Here is a 16,968-nt window from a genome sequence, read left to right as displayed (position 1 = left end):
AACTGCTTTGGTTGTTTCATTATTGACAAAGCAGTCATCAGATTATAACATCTGCATGCAGACCTGCTAGCGTGTAACTAACTCTAAACTAACTGGTGAACATGGCCCCAGATTTTGACTTGCCAGGTGAGAAAAACAAACCCTGCTAGCTCTGAGATCTACCTTTAAGACTTGTATGTACAACAACCAGCAAGTAATTTTTTCAAAAAGCCACGTTCACTTTTAACTAAAACGGTCGAACTTTTAGTGGTGTCCACAATCATAGAGATCTGATTTGGCTTTTGCCATTCAGAACCTTTATCAGTTTCTTCCCAAAAACAAGTCGCATAAAAACTGATTCACAAGGCTAAAAAAGATTTATAATTAAAGCATGAGCCAGAGAGCTAGATTTCTGGTTCATATTCTGTCCTCTGCTTATTAATGAGTGACTTAGGACAAAAATTTTCCTTTTCCTCATTTTCTTCCTCTGTAGACTAGAGTGCTACCCACCTCGCCTGGTTCCTGCGAACAGGACTATAACAGAGAACACAGAGCATCATCCCGGCTTGAACACAAAGTTTATGTTCCGTTCTTTTAACTAAATATAAAATATTCAAATTCACAGTGACTGACTTAGAGGTGCTCAGTAAATATTAGTTGAAGGAATTAACGAATCAGAACATCTAAGCAAGGATTCAAGACCAGAGACAGGAGCTTCCCCTGCAGTTTGGAATTGTGTCAAGGGGAGGGGTCACCGCTCCCTACTATTCAAACAGACAACACAGAACACCCAGAACCAGCCTAGACTGGGCGTAAGGTGGGAAAACAAAACGTGCTCGGAATGACTGAAACCCCATCAGGGAAGGAGCATCGCCATGACAACGGAAGAGATTTCCGTCCACACTGCTGAAGTCAATCCCACGAAGGCAAGGATTCCTCCAAAGAGAGGCAGATGTTTGTCTCTGAACGGTAGGCAGGGGCAGCCTTCCCCCAGGATGGGCGCGTCAGCCCTCGGCTGCGTGAGGCATGCGTTAGCTCTTTCCCTACTGAGAGTGAGCTGGTGATGAGATTAAGCAGTATTGGTATCAGCTCTGGTATTACTGTAAGTCACTCAAGAGTGTATATCCCTGTCCCGGAGACTGGGTGGATAGACAGACAGACGGACGGATGGAATAGACTAGGAACAAACAGAAAGGATGAAGTACGTGTGCCCTGTTAGGGACATAGCGTCGCCTCACCCACATGGCTGCTGAGAGCACTAAGCACCTGTAAAGCTCCTGGGAGAGGCTGGCAAGAGCAAGCACTCAGCACACGGTCAGCCTTGTTACAATGATTATTTTTAGAGGGCTTTGCATGACCTATTCGACACTACCCCTGTCCAATCTCACGCCACTCTGCTCCAGCCCACAAACTACAAGCAAAAAATACAAAATAAAAGGAGGTAAAGTAAAATAAAGGGGTTTGTAATGACTACAAAGAATCTTTGATTCCAGCGCAGTTACGTGGGGGCTCCTAACGGAACGGGGTTTTGTGAAGCCCTAGGTACAGTCTATGCCCCTGAATACGTGGTGCATTGAGTTAAAGCAAGTATCAGTCATAAAATGTGCCCAGTTCCAGTGCTCGGGCTTAGTGACTGTTTTAATCTTCTGTTTTTCGGTTTGAAAAGGAATTCCTTTCCATAATCATGAAACTCCCCTTCTGAATCTCTCCTTTGAAACATTATCTGTAGGGAGATAACGTTCCTTGTAAGTGGCTATTGTTGCAACAAACTGACTCCTTTCAATGGTCATCACAGTGAGAAGGCTGTGAGAAGGCTCCAGGACAGCCATGAGTCATCAGAGGCTCTCTAGGGCAGGACAGGGTCGCAGGATCAATCCCTGCCCTGGGGGAGGGGCCGCACGCCCACACCACCCGACAACATTACAGCCGCCTCCTCTCGGAAAGGAAATGCTGGCCTTGCGCTTCCCCACATGAGACTCCAGCTGCCATACTGGCCTCAGGGTCCCCACTGCTTTCTAAGTACTTGTGCATAGAGAACTGAAAACTCCTAAAGAAGAATAAACAAGACCTGTGCCATGTATTCCCTGTCTGCCTGCATCGGGGGAGGGAAATGGGATTGGAAGGTGGTATTTGGGTTTCTCCTCTTGTTTCATCCAGGTCCTTCTATTTTTTATCTTTTTCAGTGGAGGTGCTGGGGATGGAACCCAGGACCTCGTGCCTGCTAAGCACGTGCTCTACCCCTGAGCTCTACCTTCACCCTCATCCAGGTCCTTCTAATGGGCCGCCCTCAGTGGTGCTAAATACACACAATGGTGATGCTTTTTCCTTCTGTTTAAGGGTATAAAATCCTTGGATTAACTTCTTAACAATCATAAGGGGAGCTAAGTCTATGTGACTGTCCAGGGACATGCTCAGTAGAAGCCAAGCACAGGGGGCCATGTCCACATAGTTCTAATTCAGGAGAGAAACCTACAGTGACTACAAGCGGGGACTGAGTTCCACGGTGCAGATGTGAAAACAAACACCAGAAGCAGCAGCCCCGGACTGCCACCCGAGGGCACCGCACAAACACGGCGGAGGCCGAGGGCGAGGACAGAAAGCTACCCTAACCAATCTCTTCGTACAAAGTTCACGGTAAAAAGTTGCCGGAAATTAACCTGACCAAGACTTAAACAGCGAGAACTCAGAAAAGCTCAGCCAAAGACATCTTGGTATCTGATACAGTCTCTTTACTTTGGTAACTTTCCTTTTGATGATTTACTTTTTGTGTAGGTGAAAGGTCATGTGAAGAATCATGTCAGTGCAAATACCTGAACACTACTTCTGAGATTAATGAATAAACCCTTTGAACTCAATAAGTCATCACTTTCCTACCACATCGCACACTTCGCATTTAAGTAGGCAGATAATCTGTGGGAAACGGATCTAAAGGAAGTCCTTAGTGGTTCTCTATTCTGTTGTTGTTATTAGGAGAGATAATAAAAGTCTGTTTCCTCCTGTGATTATTCAGAAGGCTGTCAGCAGTTTCTCCTCGCTGGTGCTAACGGAAATACAAAAGCATCAGTACTGAAGCAGAATGGTGCAAGTAACACTGTCCGGGGAGCGCAGGTATTGAAGTCAGGCTGTCTTTGTGCAAAGCTATTACACTGACTGATGAACTCAGGGCCAACGACTGAGTGGACCTTTTCCCATATGATCTGGCCAACTCTTTGACTACAGGGAATTAATCAACCAAGTATCTCAGAATCATAGGTAGCCCGTATCCAACGCTTTCCTTAAAAAAATCAGCAAATATGGCCAAATCAGAGAACACATTAATTGGAATGTAAATCTATTAAAAGTCTAGAAAACAATCTCCATGAATGAGAGAAAGTAGCCCTTGGCACAAAAAGGCAACTACGTCCCTTGTCTGTGGTTGGAAAAGGTTAAGACACACCTTCCTGCACTGGTCCTGAGTTCCCATCAAGTGATTGAGGCCATTTAATTTATTGTCTGAATCCTTCATTTGACAGGTGCAGGTGTAATTCTGAGAGAGAGAGCAAAAAAACACAGAAAATATATGGCAAAAAGAATGAAAAGAAAGTATTTTAAATCTTGTGTAACTGGTTAAGTGGCAGGCAAGGGGAAATTAAGGTAGACTTGGCCGACATTTTCCTTTACTTATAAAAAGAAAACAGCACAGTGGTGTAAATGCAGAAATAAGTCCCAAACTGTGAAGGCAAGAATAGTTTGTTCCAGGGCTTACAAAATAGATAAATAGGTTACCTTTCCTATGACAATATTCTCATCAGTCCTTCGGGTCCTCCTCCCTTCCCTGTGCAACTGAACAGTTGAACTAATATAACTCTGTTAGGGTTCATGCAGAGAAGAATGGAACCCTTGCAAGAAGATGAACCAGAAGAAAATAAAGATCCTTTGTTTTACACCTAGAATAACATTTACGGTCTTTCCATTCACTACGGGGAAATGACCATATTTTGAGTCTACCTTGTACTATGGGTGTTGAATCCAATTTAAATCCCCTTCTCCAGACAGAACTGATTCCTAAAATATCTCCAAGTTCACAGTGAACGCCTTTGTCTGTTAGCTGTGCACAGCTGCGTGCGTGAGCACATGAAGTGTGGACTGCTGGATGAATTCCTAGCGGTAGACTCTGAGTGCTGAAGGCTGTCTGCCTACAGGACCTCATCTATAGACCCAAGGCAATTAAATATCAAAGCACTACTTTGAAATAACATTAAAGATCTGACATGATGCAATAAAAGCCAGTCATCTGAATAATAAAGACATTCAGCAAATCTCTACCACCTCTTCTAATGGAATCACTGCAGATTTGAAATGGAAAACAACCTGCTTTGTGCTGTGGCCTCAGATTTGTATTCCTTTGACGTCTGTTTGTTCCTTCCTTCAGATTGCTAAAGTAGGTTTTCACGTACTTAACTTGCCTGGTTCTTTCCTTCGCAAAACAGAGAACAAATTTAAAAAGCATGTAAAATCAGTTCACTACTTAGGGAATCTCTCCGGAAAATGAGAGTCATCCAGAAGTGTGTATGTCTTCTACGTGTGTGCAGCTGCACTGGAAAACGTCTCATCTTCCTGATACCATGAATTCTCTCCTAGTGGAAGCTCTGGTCTCTTGCTTAAATGCACTGAAGTGCATTTCACAGAGGATACTATATAATCATTAGACCCTAACAGCATTCTAGGAACCAATTGAGTTGATCATTCAAACTATCATGGCATTTGGTAACCCTTTCTGAAATGAAAGCTTCATCTAAAATAACAGGAAACATACATGTAAGTAAACCACTTTTCAAAAATCATCTTGGCACAAGATACTTCTTATGCATAAGATTCCCAAGTGCCATATTCTGAACATACATGTCTCAGTCCTAAATCTATAAAACAGAAGTCAAAGGACAGGCAAAACGACATTTTCTATGGTTTTTCTTTATGTGTTCCTTGTTTTGGACTCCCCACACTGAGAAATGATTGACTCCAAAAATTTTATAACCAAGGTAAAAGATCTGAAAACCAGGGTCTAGGGTGAGAAGCGAATAGACTCCTACCTAAGACAAGGCAGAACCATTCCTTTGGGACATCAACACAATAGATTTTTTTTTTCCTGCACTGAAAGCCAGAGAACCCATCTAAAACAAAAACAGAATTGCTTCGGTTTATAGGACCTAAAAGAACATCAATGGTTTGGGACCTGTTTTCATGTCTAGCTACAAAACCAGATTTTAAACTCGAGATTATGGACAGATTATAAAATGTTAACAGCTGGATAATCTGTAAAGTATGTATTATCTACACATGAAGAGGTTACAGCTTATAAATGCTGAAGCACTGTGTCTGTTGGCATCTAGTGAAATCTTCCCCTGATCCTGAATTCTGCACTGGGTGGGTGGGGTGGGGGTGGGGGACCCTGCTCTGCTGAGCATTTTATTTCTCCCCAAATGATCTAAATAAACCCAGCAAACCCAAACTCTCCTCCATCGTTGGTAGATAAAGGCCTGTCTGCATACCTAGCAACCGAAAGTCGGCAGGTTTCCTGCCAATCAGCGATCCCTCCGCTCATCAGGTAAATACCTGTCTCTTTCAGTTCCGTAGGTGTTTTCCACACAGTGATACAGCAAAGGGTCTTTTTTTTTTTTTCCTGGAAAGGAAAAGAAGGAAGGAAGGAAGGGACGTGTCAGGAAGAAGAGGGCCCCTCTGGTTCTCCCGGCGGTCCCTCCAGGCCCGCTGGACCCTGACACAGACAAATATCACGGCCTGATGCGCATTTAGGTTTGAAGTCCTGCTTTCTGCAAAGGCAAGTAAAGGTGACTTCCGAGTGTTCAGTGCATTAAAGAAAAAAGAAAAAGAAAAAGATTTGTAAAAAAGGTAAAAAAGGAAAAAGGGTGCTTGAAAATAATTCTCGGGGATCTATCTTGAGGGGAGAAGCCCGCGTGAAGCTTCCCCTCTGCAGTGTGTCCCGCCCCTGCCGGCGGCACAAAGACCTCCTCGGTGCAGGCGCGGGAGCAGGGCCTATTGGAAAAGCCTTTCTTGAGCGGGAAGCGAAACTTGCCGAAGTGGTTTCCAGGGAAAGTTGTATTCCTTGACACGGGGCCCCTCCACCTTGGCCTTGGAGACCTCACAACTTTTTGGCACCATCGTGGCACGACGCCGCGGCCCGGAGGGTGGTCCCGGCCAAGCCCCGGCTGCTGACCCTGCGGACCAGCACTTTGGACACCGGGATTTTTGTTCTGGGCATCTCGCTCCTGGCTGGCTGCTGGTGCACGGCCGGATGGCTGGATGGCAGGGTCGCGAGGTGCTTGATGCTGACGGGGATCTTGGAGTCCTTCAGCAAGCTGCCCGGCGTCCGCAGCGGGCAGGTGATGGTGCCCGGGGACACAGGCTTCAGCCGGGACAAGCTGGACGCCTCCTCGCTGGCGGAGGGAAGGGCTGAGGGGCTTTCCTCGGGCTCCACGTGGAGATCGTAGAGCGCGTCGCCGCTGTCGCTGTCCCGGGGGAGGCCCGCCTTCCTCGCGCCGCCCGAGCTGTCCTCCTTGGGCCCAGGGGTGCTGGAGTCCCAGTGGCCCTCGTCACCGTTGTGGGCGCCTTCCGGCGGCTCCTTCTCCGGGTGCTGGGGCTCCTCCTTGGCGGGGAGCTCCGCGGGGATGCGGTTGAGCCTCCGGCGCTTGACCGAGGACGCGTCCTGGGCACCCTCCGCACACCTGGCGTCTCTGGGGGTCTCGGGTGCCACCGGGGCTTCCGGCGCTGCGGTAGCCGTGGCCGCCCCCTCCTGGGGCCCTGATCCCTGGTCCTCGGTCTGGGAGAGCATGTCCCAGAATTCCTGCAGGTAGGAGTCGTCCGCCTCGGCCGGGCTCGCCATCTCCTCCCCGCCTCCTTGGTAGGCCACCACGCCCGGGGTCTTTTTGGAGGGGGCTGGCTGACCTGGCCCGGGGGCATGCTTGGCACAGCTGGGACCTGCCTCGTCCTCGGGGTCTGCGATAATATCTCCGCAGCCTGTAAGAGAGTCAAAGCTTTTCAATGAAGTCACGTCAGAAAACATCAGACAAATACGATCGGCCGATGGGTCTGAGGGTGGATCGACCGAGGAAGGGTCAGGGGCGGCGGGCGCGCGGCCGCCTTCGGAGTCGGCCCGGGGCGCAGTCTCGGCCGGCGCGTCCCCGGGCCCGGAGGCGTTCTCGGCCGGCCGGCCCTCACCGGAGCGCGGCTCGGGGGGCGCGCGGGGCTGCTCGGCGCGCCCCGGCCCCGCGGCGCCCTCTCCCGGGGCGCCGGCCGGCGTCGGCTCCCCCGCCGCGGGCTCACCTGCTGGCTCCGGCCGGGCGTCCGCGCCGGGGCCGTGCGGCTGGCGCGCGGCCGCGGGCGCCTCCTCCTTGACGCACTCCAGGCTGGCGGTGAGCGAGCCCGGCCGCGCCAGGCCGCCCGGGGCCCCCGCGCGCCCCGCGGGCGCCGCGTCCTTGGGCCGCCGGTCCTTCCTGCGCCAGCGCACGCCGCCGAAGAGCCCCCGCAGCCCCCGCTTTTGTCTGCCGCCGGCCTGGCCCGCGTCGGCCTGCTCCGCCTTGCCGCTCTCGGGTCTCCCGTTCTTCCGCAGGAGCGAGAAGAAGCTGTGCGACTTGGCCACCGAGCCGCCGGCCGCGGGGCCCGCGCCGCCCGGGGCCGCCCGGGGGGCCGCGGGGCCCGGCCGCGCCCCGTCCCCGCCGCCGCCGCCGCCGCCGCCCGCGCGCGGCTCCTCGCGGCGGCCGCCCTCCAGCACCAGCGCCTCGGCCAGCCCGTCGTGCGTCCGGCTCCTCACCAGCCCCGCCGGCCCCGCGCCCTTCCCGTCCCCTTTGTTTTTGACCCCGAAGATGCTGGGCATGGTGCCACCCGGCTTCCTCTTCTTGAACAGTTTGAAAGCCGCTTTATTAATCTTCCCCGACGGCGGCTCGGCGGCCGGCGTTTCGGCGGCGCAATCACAATGCAAGTCCATGTCTGCCGCGAGGGTCCCGGCCGCGGCCCGCGCCTTCCTCCTGCAGCCCCCCGCGGCCGCGCGCCCGCCGCTGACAGCCGCGCCGCGCCCGCCCGTCTCCATGGAAACGGCGGCGGAGCCTGTCGTCAGCGCGGCCCGCGGCCCCCGCGCTCCGAGTCGGCCCGAGCCGCGCCGCCGCCGCCGCCGCTGCAGGAGGAACGCGCAGAAAAGACCATCTCGCCTCCCGCCGGGGCTTACATAACGCGCTAACCCACTTCGCGGCCGGCCCGGCTTTGTGCTGCGGCGTTTTCTGCGGCGCGAGCGGGCGGCAGAGCCGAGCCGATGTCAGCGGCTAGAGTCGGAACGTCAGGATGCACATTCCAGCCAGTCTCACCACCTTCGGATTCCGCCTCCTGACTTGCCCTGGCCGGAAGCCCCGTGGTGCAGCACAAAATGCCCCCCAAAGGACAGAAACATTCCACCCCCCACAAAATGCTTGTTTCTCTTATCACCCATCCTGGACATCGTGAATCTTCGTGCCTTTCCCACGCCCTTCGTGTCCGGCTTTACCGTTTGGGTACCAAGCCCAGCCGGCGCGGAGGATGTCTGTTTACAGCTGTCTTGTCCATTGCTGAGCACGGTCTCCAGGTCGATGTTGAATTCGTATTACACTGGTTTTCATTCTCGCTACAAAAGCGTCGGCCATCAGACACCAGCCAGAAGCTCTCTGCAATGAAAGTGCAAGTTCCGTGGGGTGGAAGTTGACTGCTCCTCTGCGACAACGTTGGCTTTTATCCCAGACTCCAGCTACTGGGGCTGAGGTCACAGAAGCCACCACCCAGACTGCATTTCGTAGCAGGGGACGGAGCTGAGGATGGAGGACCCAGTTTGAGACGTTCAGGTCCACTCCACAGGTGGTCCTTGGACTCCAGGGTCTACCCTCTCCTTTTCCATTCAGCAGGACCTCTGCTGCTGCCACCCCTGCTCACATCTCCCAGGGCTGTCCTGCAGCCCCCTCCCCTATGGGGCAAGGAAAAATCTGGCAGGGCCCCTGAATGCCCAGAAGTCTCTGCCGCTACTTGGTCTGGGGAAAAGGAAAACCTTGTCCCAGGGAACAGCCCAATCTGGGGATCTTTTCTGTGTTCTTACTTTGAAGGTGACTGCTAATACGGTAACCTTGACACCTATTTCATGATCCTGGCTGAGGGCTTATTAGCAAAAAAAAGAAGAAATTTGGAGGAGCATGTGATTACATATGATTTATATAATATTATTTAGTAATATTATGTAATAAATATGTAGTAATAGTATTTATTATACAGCATCTATTGTTATTCATTAAATATTTAATAATGTGTGATATTGACATATATATAAATAACAAATAGACACGGGTTGTGGCTTCTGCTGGAGACTTGTGCACGCTTGTCTTTTCTGCACAAGTGAGTGTCATTGAATGAGGATAATCAAAACAAGAGAACTAGAGCAACATAGGAAGAATCATTTGTGAGCCCACCGTCATCATCATCATCCTCATCACCATCATCAGCATCATCATCTTCATCACCATCATCAGCATCAGCATCATCACCATCATCCTCAACATCACCATCATCATCACCATCCTCATCACCAGCATCAGCATCAGCATCAGCATCAGCATCAGCATCCAACCAGCTTGACCCCTGCCTTTGTCCTAGGATTCTTGACTGGAATTTTCTATCTTAGGGGAACCACCCAGAACATAACATGGAGAAGGCTGCCCTCCAAGCAGAGCTGCCCAGGCCACACTATTTCCATTAAGGAGATGGCAGGCTCTACCCTAAATTCGTCTCAGGTCTTTAAAGGGATAATGTTTAATCAATGAAGTTTGGAAATGATACTTGACTTGGGACCAGTACCTCCCAACCTCAGACTGCCCTGGACCCCAGCCTCTTCGGAAATGCCAGCTCCCCACGCTTGTCTATCTGCACTCCCACCCCTGTGATTATCCTCCGGGGCGGGCTTCAGATGTCCTGAGATGCAAGTGGAGACCCTCAGCTGTGCTCCAACCCAAGGTCCTTGTATGGGGACCATCAGGAAGAGCCCCGACTAGTCAGCCTGACTCCCACCCCAGAGTCCACTCCATTCACATGTCCCAGGGCTGTCCCTGCCCTCAGAGGGATGCCATGAGCCTCATGCTAGCAGAGACCACAAGGTGAAGTCCACATTTGCCAAGAGAGACATGAGTGGGTGCCCGGCCAGGGGTCCACGCTGCCAGTCCACTCCTGTGCCTGCCTTCCTGGGGAGGACAAGACTCTGGGCCAGGGCCAGCGAGACGGTGACTAGAGGGGCTTCAGCACAGGAAGTCCTGAGCTAGACTGAAGTTACTCTGTTTTCTTTTTCATATTTTGATTCCTGATTTCCCCAAACTTCAGCTTTCACTGTAGCTTAATAGTTGCTCTGGGCATATGTTTACTCAGAGGAGAAACTCCTTTCTAACCAGTGACCTGCAGGTGTGAAAAGCCCAGCCTGACTGGTAATTTTCCCCATTACCTTGGTGCATCCCTGGGGCTGCAGAGGGAAGCGAGCTTGTCCCACAGAGCCCCTTGCAGGCTCGGCAGTGACTGGGAAGCTCAGTGCGTGAGGTGGTCTGGGCTCAGCAGGTCCTCATCACCTCGGCCTGGCCCCCATGGGCTTGGACTTGGATCCTGGGGTCAGGGGGTGTGCCACAGAGGGCCAGATACAGGCCAAATGAGTGCTTCTCCGTAGTGCCCAAGGGCCCCGGTGCAGGGGCCATGTGGCAGCTGGCAGCCCTGCATTTGGATGTCAGTGTGCCTCTCCAGTGGCCTCTGGTGACGGCCACCATCATTGGCGTCCCTTGGCTTCCAGACTCGTCATCCTAAACTCTGCTTTCATCTTCATACAATATTGTTTGTGCCTCTTCCCTTCTTATAAGGACACCAGTCACAGTGGGTTCAGGGCCCACCCTCCTCCTTGACCTCATCTTAACTTAAATCTTAGCCACATCTCCAAAGACCCTGTTTCCAAACAAGGTCACTTTCACAGGTACCAGGGGTTAGGACGTCAACATATCTTTGGGGGGGGGACACAGTTCAACCCACAACAAGCATTATTATCACTGGTGGTGACAGCACCCACCTCCCCTCTGTTCTTCAGCGCAGACTCGGTGCCCTTGGCACAGACATTCATGTGAGTGGGTTCAGACAGGGCATGGACTGCTCTAGCAAGGGAGGTGGGGCTTGGCAGATTTCAAGGTCATGGAGATGCCAGCAGTGAGGGGCAGTACCACTGCCAGCCAGAGTAAACAAGAGAGAAAATGCTGTTGGCCACGGAGACGGGGTCTTGGCATCCATTTGTGAGACCCGGGGTCTCAGGATTGTCCAGGAGGAACTTAACCCAATAATTGCCTTTTCTCCTGGTCTCCTGTCTGGCTGGGGTTACTTTTAGAGAATATTCTGTCTCAGATGACAGAGCGGGATGGAGGGGGTCTCTTCAAGCTGCAGCACCAAGGTAGCAGCAGGGAAGCCAAAAGCAGGCAGAATGAGGTCAGATAGCAGAGGCGTGTGGAGACACGCCAGCCTTGGGCACGGATGCACGCACCTAGGGAAGGCCGGACTCGGCAGTGGGAAGCAGCGATCCCAGCAGGGATGCTCACCAGAACCAGAGTCCAGGCATTCTGGGTGTCATGAGCCCACAGGTGTCAGTGAGGCAGCCAGGCACAGGAGCTCGAGAGGGCGAGCCTGGAGGGGCTGCAGGAAAGGACCAGAAGCCCAAGCACTGGCCCCCATGTGCGTTTGCTCGACTTAAAGGCACTCTGCTCTGCATCTGCATCTTGAAGCAGCGTCACACACAGGGTTGGTCCGGCCCTCCCAGCAGACAGACCACATGCAGAACCACGTGTCTAGCTCAGGCAAGCTGGTCCCCCCTTCCACTCTGCCTCTGTTTCCCCTCATCACACCCATGCCTGACTCCTGCTCAGTCGCTGCCCACCTTCTCAGCCCCGCCTCCATCACCCACTCCACTCTATTCAGGCCATTTAGCCTTCTCCTTCGAAGAGACTATTTTTTGTTCAAAACAAATACATTTAGTAAATGTTTGAGACAAAGCAAATTAAGTATAGGACTGTGGTTATTGCCACCTCCGGTGTCTTAGGAAGGGCCTTGGTGTGGCCTTAGCCGCATCCACGTGCATTTCTTGTGCATCAGGTGGGCTCTGGGGGCAGGCAGAAATCAAGCAGGATGCCAGCCCGGATGGCGACCAGGAGGCTCTCAGTGTGAACCTCTCCACCTGGTCAGATTGACAGTCCCTCCTTCTGTCCCAGGTGCTGGGCCAGTGTGATGGGGCCTTGGCCGCTTACATGGTTGATTTTTCTCCTTTGGGGAGAAAAAACAAAACCAACCCTCTGTTTTCCTCCATGATGGGTTGGTCCCCAAAGAGCGGGCTTACTTCTGCCCCAGATGCCGACCACCTCCTGGGCTTCCTTCTTGGTCTTTGGACTCAGCCCCTGATCCGGCTTCACACAGTCTCCATTCATGTGTCCTTTGCCATCTACCACAACAAGGGGACGTTTTTTCAAAAGCCAGAAATCTCAGCAGCTGAATTCATTCTGGGATGTTTCCTGGACGCGCACCAGTGAGCTCATTAGCCGAAGCTAATAGCAGGAGGCTTCCCCCCCCCCCCCCGTTTTCTTTCTCTTTCCTTTTTTTGCTTTGTTTTGTTTTGTTTGTTTCTTTGCAGCAAAGAGCAGGCTCATGTGATCTCGTCCCGGTGGCTCTCATTCCTGTATGTTCAGGGCGCAGGGACTAAAATCACCCTCAGGAAGAGAGGGCTGTGCTTTCGAAACACGCACACTTCTTAGGAGTGTCTGCTTTTGTTCAGCGGAGGACTGAAGCTCACATGGGAGATTTCTAGGTCAGCTTCACTCGGCTCTAAGAAAAGAAAAGTCTAGCCAAAAAGAACAGCAAAACTGGGGCCTGGGCTTTCTGGAGTGTCTGATGAGCCAATTATTACAGCTCAGATTAGGAAGGGATTAACCCCCGAGGTTGGACAGATGGAGAACGCTATTAAAGTACCCCATGGGGGGCTTCAGAGTGGGTAGCAAAGTGACCACCTGTCCCTGTTTCTTGGCTCAGTCTGTCCTTGTTCAGGGCCCCGGGACCCCGTCCTTGACGCTTGTGTGGGGAGACAGTGAATTGCCCCCAGCTCGCCAGGGACCCCTGTCCTCCTGTTTCTCTCTGTCTGTGTCTTGTGCCCTGCCCTGGAATGACCTGGTAAGAAGCGTTCAGCTGACTTGCAGGTGATTTTGGGGTTGTTATCTCTCGGGGCCCCAGGGAACAGGTCTGGGACATTTTATCAGATCACGGCACACAGGAAGGCTTCGGTTCCAGGCCTCCTTTTCTTTGTGAACTCTTGAATAGACAACTCCTTTCTTGATTTCTGAATGCAGGGGCTGCATCGACTGTTTCTCTGTCTCAGATGCTGGAGAGGAGTGAAGTGAGATCTGTTCTGGGTCTTTTTGCCTTTTGCCCCTGCGTTTGGGGCAGTGGGGACAGTCTGTCTGGGCACGTGACTGGGCAAGGAACCCGAGAGGGGAGGGCCTCGTGCTGCAGCCTTCAATTCATAGGCAGAAAGGTATTGGAAGCAGCCCGTTCAATAATTACTAAGCCATTTGGCTCTTCTGCTTCAAGGCCGCTGTCTTGCAGAAATGGTGATGCTGACCTCATGAGAATGGGTCTGGGAACATTAGTGGTTGATGAGAAAACATTATGGCAGATGAAATACGTTGGGTGATCTCGAAACTGTAATGATTCAGCCGGGTGAGGACGTCTGGCTTATCTGTCGAGCTCAAGTCTAGATACAAGAGCAGAATACCAAGCACACCCAGCACCTCCTCCCCCGAGGACGCGGCCCCAGCGCGACGGGACAGGGCCTCACCGCAGCGCTGCGCGAGCAGCCGTCCCGGCGACCCGGAGGCCCCGGGGAAGGGGCCTCACCCTGCCCAGAGGCAGTCCGCTCCGTGCCTAGATAGTGCTGTTAGTCGTCTTCTAACACTGGGTTGTTCTGTGCCTTCACAGCTTGTCTCCCTTGGTCCTGGCTCTACCGCAGCTTTGTGCAGGGAGTATTGTTTGAAGTGATTCTCATGCACTCAATTATTTAACCCCGCAGTCTGGGGGGAGGGTGTGGCTCGGCCGTAGCGCACGTGCTTGGTAAGCACGAGGCCCTGGGTTCCATCCCCGGTGTCTCCATTTGGAAAAAGAAAACCCCCCACAGCCATCACATGAGGTCGGCCCTCCTTCTGTTACAGAAGAAGAAATGGGACAAAGGAGGTAAGTGACCGCCCCCAGTAAGCGGGGCAAAGCAGCAGGTGCCGCAGACCCCCATCCCGGCCACTGTTCGTGATATTTATTGCTGAATAACATTCCTCTTCAAAATTTAGTGGCTTAAAACAATGACCATTTTCTTTGCTCAGAATTCTGTGGGTCTGATATTTCAGCAGGGCTCAGCTAGGTGGACCTTCTGCCACATTTGGTATCCCCCGAGGTCGCTCTGGGACTGCACTGTGATGGCAGCTAGGACATGCAGGTGGCTTCACACGTCTGGAACCCGGCGGGGACAGCTGGACGGGTCCACGCAGCTCTTGCCAAGAGACTAGCTCGTGCCTCTTTTCATGACAACTGGACCCCAAAGCCAGCATTTCAGTCTGCAAAGGCGAAGTCTGCATCCCTGCTAAAGCCCGGAAGTGATCCGACACCACATCCACCAAATTCTACTGGCCAGCACAGGTCTCAGGGCAGCCTTGCTCCAAGAGCAGGATAACGAAACCCCACCTCTTTACTGAAGAAGGGCAAGACCGTAACACAGAAGAGCACCAGAGACGAGCGAGGTTGTTGTGGCCCTCGGGGAAACACCATCCACCAAACCACAGCACCGCGCCGCCTCTCCAGATGGTTAGTCCACGCACCCTTCCAGGCGACCCCTCTCCAGGTCATCAAAACTACACTCCCCAAGTATCTGTGAGTCTTCTGTTCTTTTAGGATTAGCCTTGTGCCTTCAACTCTACCTTATGAGATGTGGCACCACGCTGTCCTTCTCTGATGTGCCCAGAGCTGAATGTCATGGTCCAGAGTGTGTCTCAGCAGGTGCAAAGCAGAAGGACCATCGTCCCCTGCCTTCCGGCTCTGGATGCTGGATCAGATGGGACTTGCTGTCTGCCACACAACATCACATAGAAATTCTGCCGCCTGAAATCCCACGCCCCCCAGCTCTGTCCTGGTGCAGTTGTTCTGAGGGACCCAAGCTCAGTTCCACTGTATGAAATCCAGCCTGGCACTCTGACTGACTGAGCCTGTCTGGATCCTGATTTGGTCTTCCACCGTGTTCACACCCTCTCCCAGCTTAGCATCAAACCCACATTTGACTCACAACTCAGTTTCTCTGTTTACATCTTCTGCCACCTGTCCAGAGGCAAGAACAAAGCCCTGCGGGAAGACCACGAAGAGCCTCTCTCCACATGAAAATTCAGCCACTGAGCTGCAACTTTGCAGACTGATGGGACAGTGGCTCACTGGTTATGGCACCAACTTGCATTTGCATCCATCCCCCACCTCTTGGCATTTGGCATAGGAACCACTGCCAGCCCTTTGCTCAGGTTCCAGAAACTCCCTGCTCCATGCCCTCCCCTGGTGTGCTGCTACCAAGATTCTGGCAGCACAAGAAGTTAGATCGGCCTGAATTTCTCACGGAGCCACCCAAGACGCCTGGTGAGTGCAAATTCCCCTCCCCTATCATGCCTTTAGCACCACCTCATCCGCCCACTGCTCGTCTGAACACCCCCTTCCTGTCCACCTGTCTGCAGCCTGCCAGCACCTCTCCTGGGCTCCAGAGTCCCTCAGAGAGGACCTCAGGGGTGCACTCACTGAATTAATCACAGCGCCACTTAGAGCCTGATCCTCTTACGAATCTGGGTCAGGAGGCATAGAGTTAGGATGGCTGGTACTGGCTACTCTTTTCCTGAAGCGTGGGCTCCTGCTCCCCTCAATCTTAACTGCACAGCAACATGGATGGGCCTGGAGATGGTCATTCTAAGTGAAGTAAGCCAGAAAGAGAAAGAAAAATACTATATGATATCACTCATATGTGGAATCTAAAAAATAAAAAATAAACACAAATGAACTTATTTACAAAACAGAAATAGAAAACACACTTACGGTTACCAGGGGGGAAAAGGGGTGGGAAGGGATAAATTGGGAGTTCGAGATTTGCAGATACTTATTACTATATATAGAACAGTTCACAGCAGCACTATATACAATAGACAAGACATGGAAGCAACTTAAATGTCCATCAACAGATGACTGGATAAAGAAGTTATGGTATATATATGCAATGGAATACTACTCAGCCACAAAAAAGAATGAAATAATGTCATTTGCAGCAACATGGATGGACCTAGAGATTATCCTTAAGTGAAATAAGTCAGACAGAGAAAGACAAATATCACACGCTATTACTTACATGTGGAATCTTAAAAAATGATACAAATGAACTTATTTACAAAACAGAAAGAGAGTCATGGACATAGAAAACAAACCTACGGTTACCCGGGGGAATGTGGGGGGGGATAAATTAGGAATTTGGGACTACCAGATACAAACAACTATAAATAAAATAGGTAAACAACAAAGTCCTACTGTAGAACACAGGGAATTCTATTCAATAGCTTGTAATAACCTATAATGAAAAAGAATATACATATATATGTATATGCGTAACTGAATCACTATGCCGTATGCCAGAAGCTAACACAACATTGTAAATCAATTATACTTCAATAAACACACACACACACCTGTACCATTTGACCCAGTGCTTTCAGAGTCCAAGGAAATAATCCAAACACAAAGTTGTGCAAAGTCTCATTTAAATGATACCTCCACTTAATGGAACACTAGGCAACCATCAAAAGGCCATTGTGGATGCAAACCTGATATCAGTTTAGGGACCTGAGTGGCCCTCTCTTGCCATCTCAG

At 51.6% G+C, this 16,968-nt stretch overlaps 1 protein-coding gene across 1 annotated transcript; it reads right to left on the bottom strand.

Moving 5' to 3' along the window:
* Positions 1 to 311: 311 nt before the first annotated feature.
* AMER2 (APC membrane recruitment protein 2) lies at positions 312 to 8,022 on the bottom strand. Its single transcript, XM_064493260.1, has one exon. It carries the CDS (start codon positions 7,955 to 7,957, stop codon positions 6,116 to 6,118), a length of 1,842 nt encoding a protein of 613 aa, XP_064349330.1. The 5' UTR covers positions 7,958 to 8,022; the 3' UTR covers positions 312 to 6,115.
* Between the last annotated feature and the right edge of the window lie 8,946 nt (positions 8,023 to 16,968).

This window comes from Camelus dromedarius, chromosome 13 (assembly GCF_036321535.1).
Source record: "Camelus dromedarius isolate mCamDro1 chromosome 13, mCamDro1.pat, whole genome shotgun sequence".
In the NCBI taxonomy this organism is placed as follows: Eukaryota; Metazoa; Chordata; class Mammalia; order Artiodactyla; family Camelidae; genus Camelus; species Camelus dromedarius.
The sequence above is the reverse complement of the archived record's forward strand: the minus strand, read 5'-3'. Positions and strand labels throughout refer to the sequence as shown.

Coding starts and splice junctions, on each gene's coding strand:
- AMER2 (XM_064493260.1), bottom strand. CDS start 7,957: ATGGACTTGCATTGTGATTGCGCCGCCGAAACGCCGGCCGCCGAGCCG.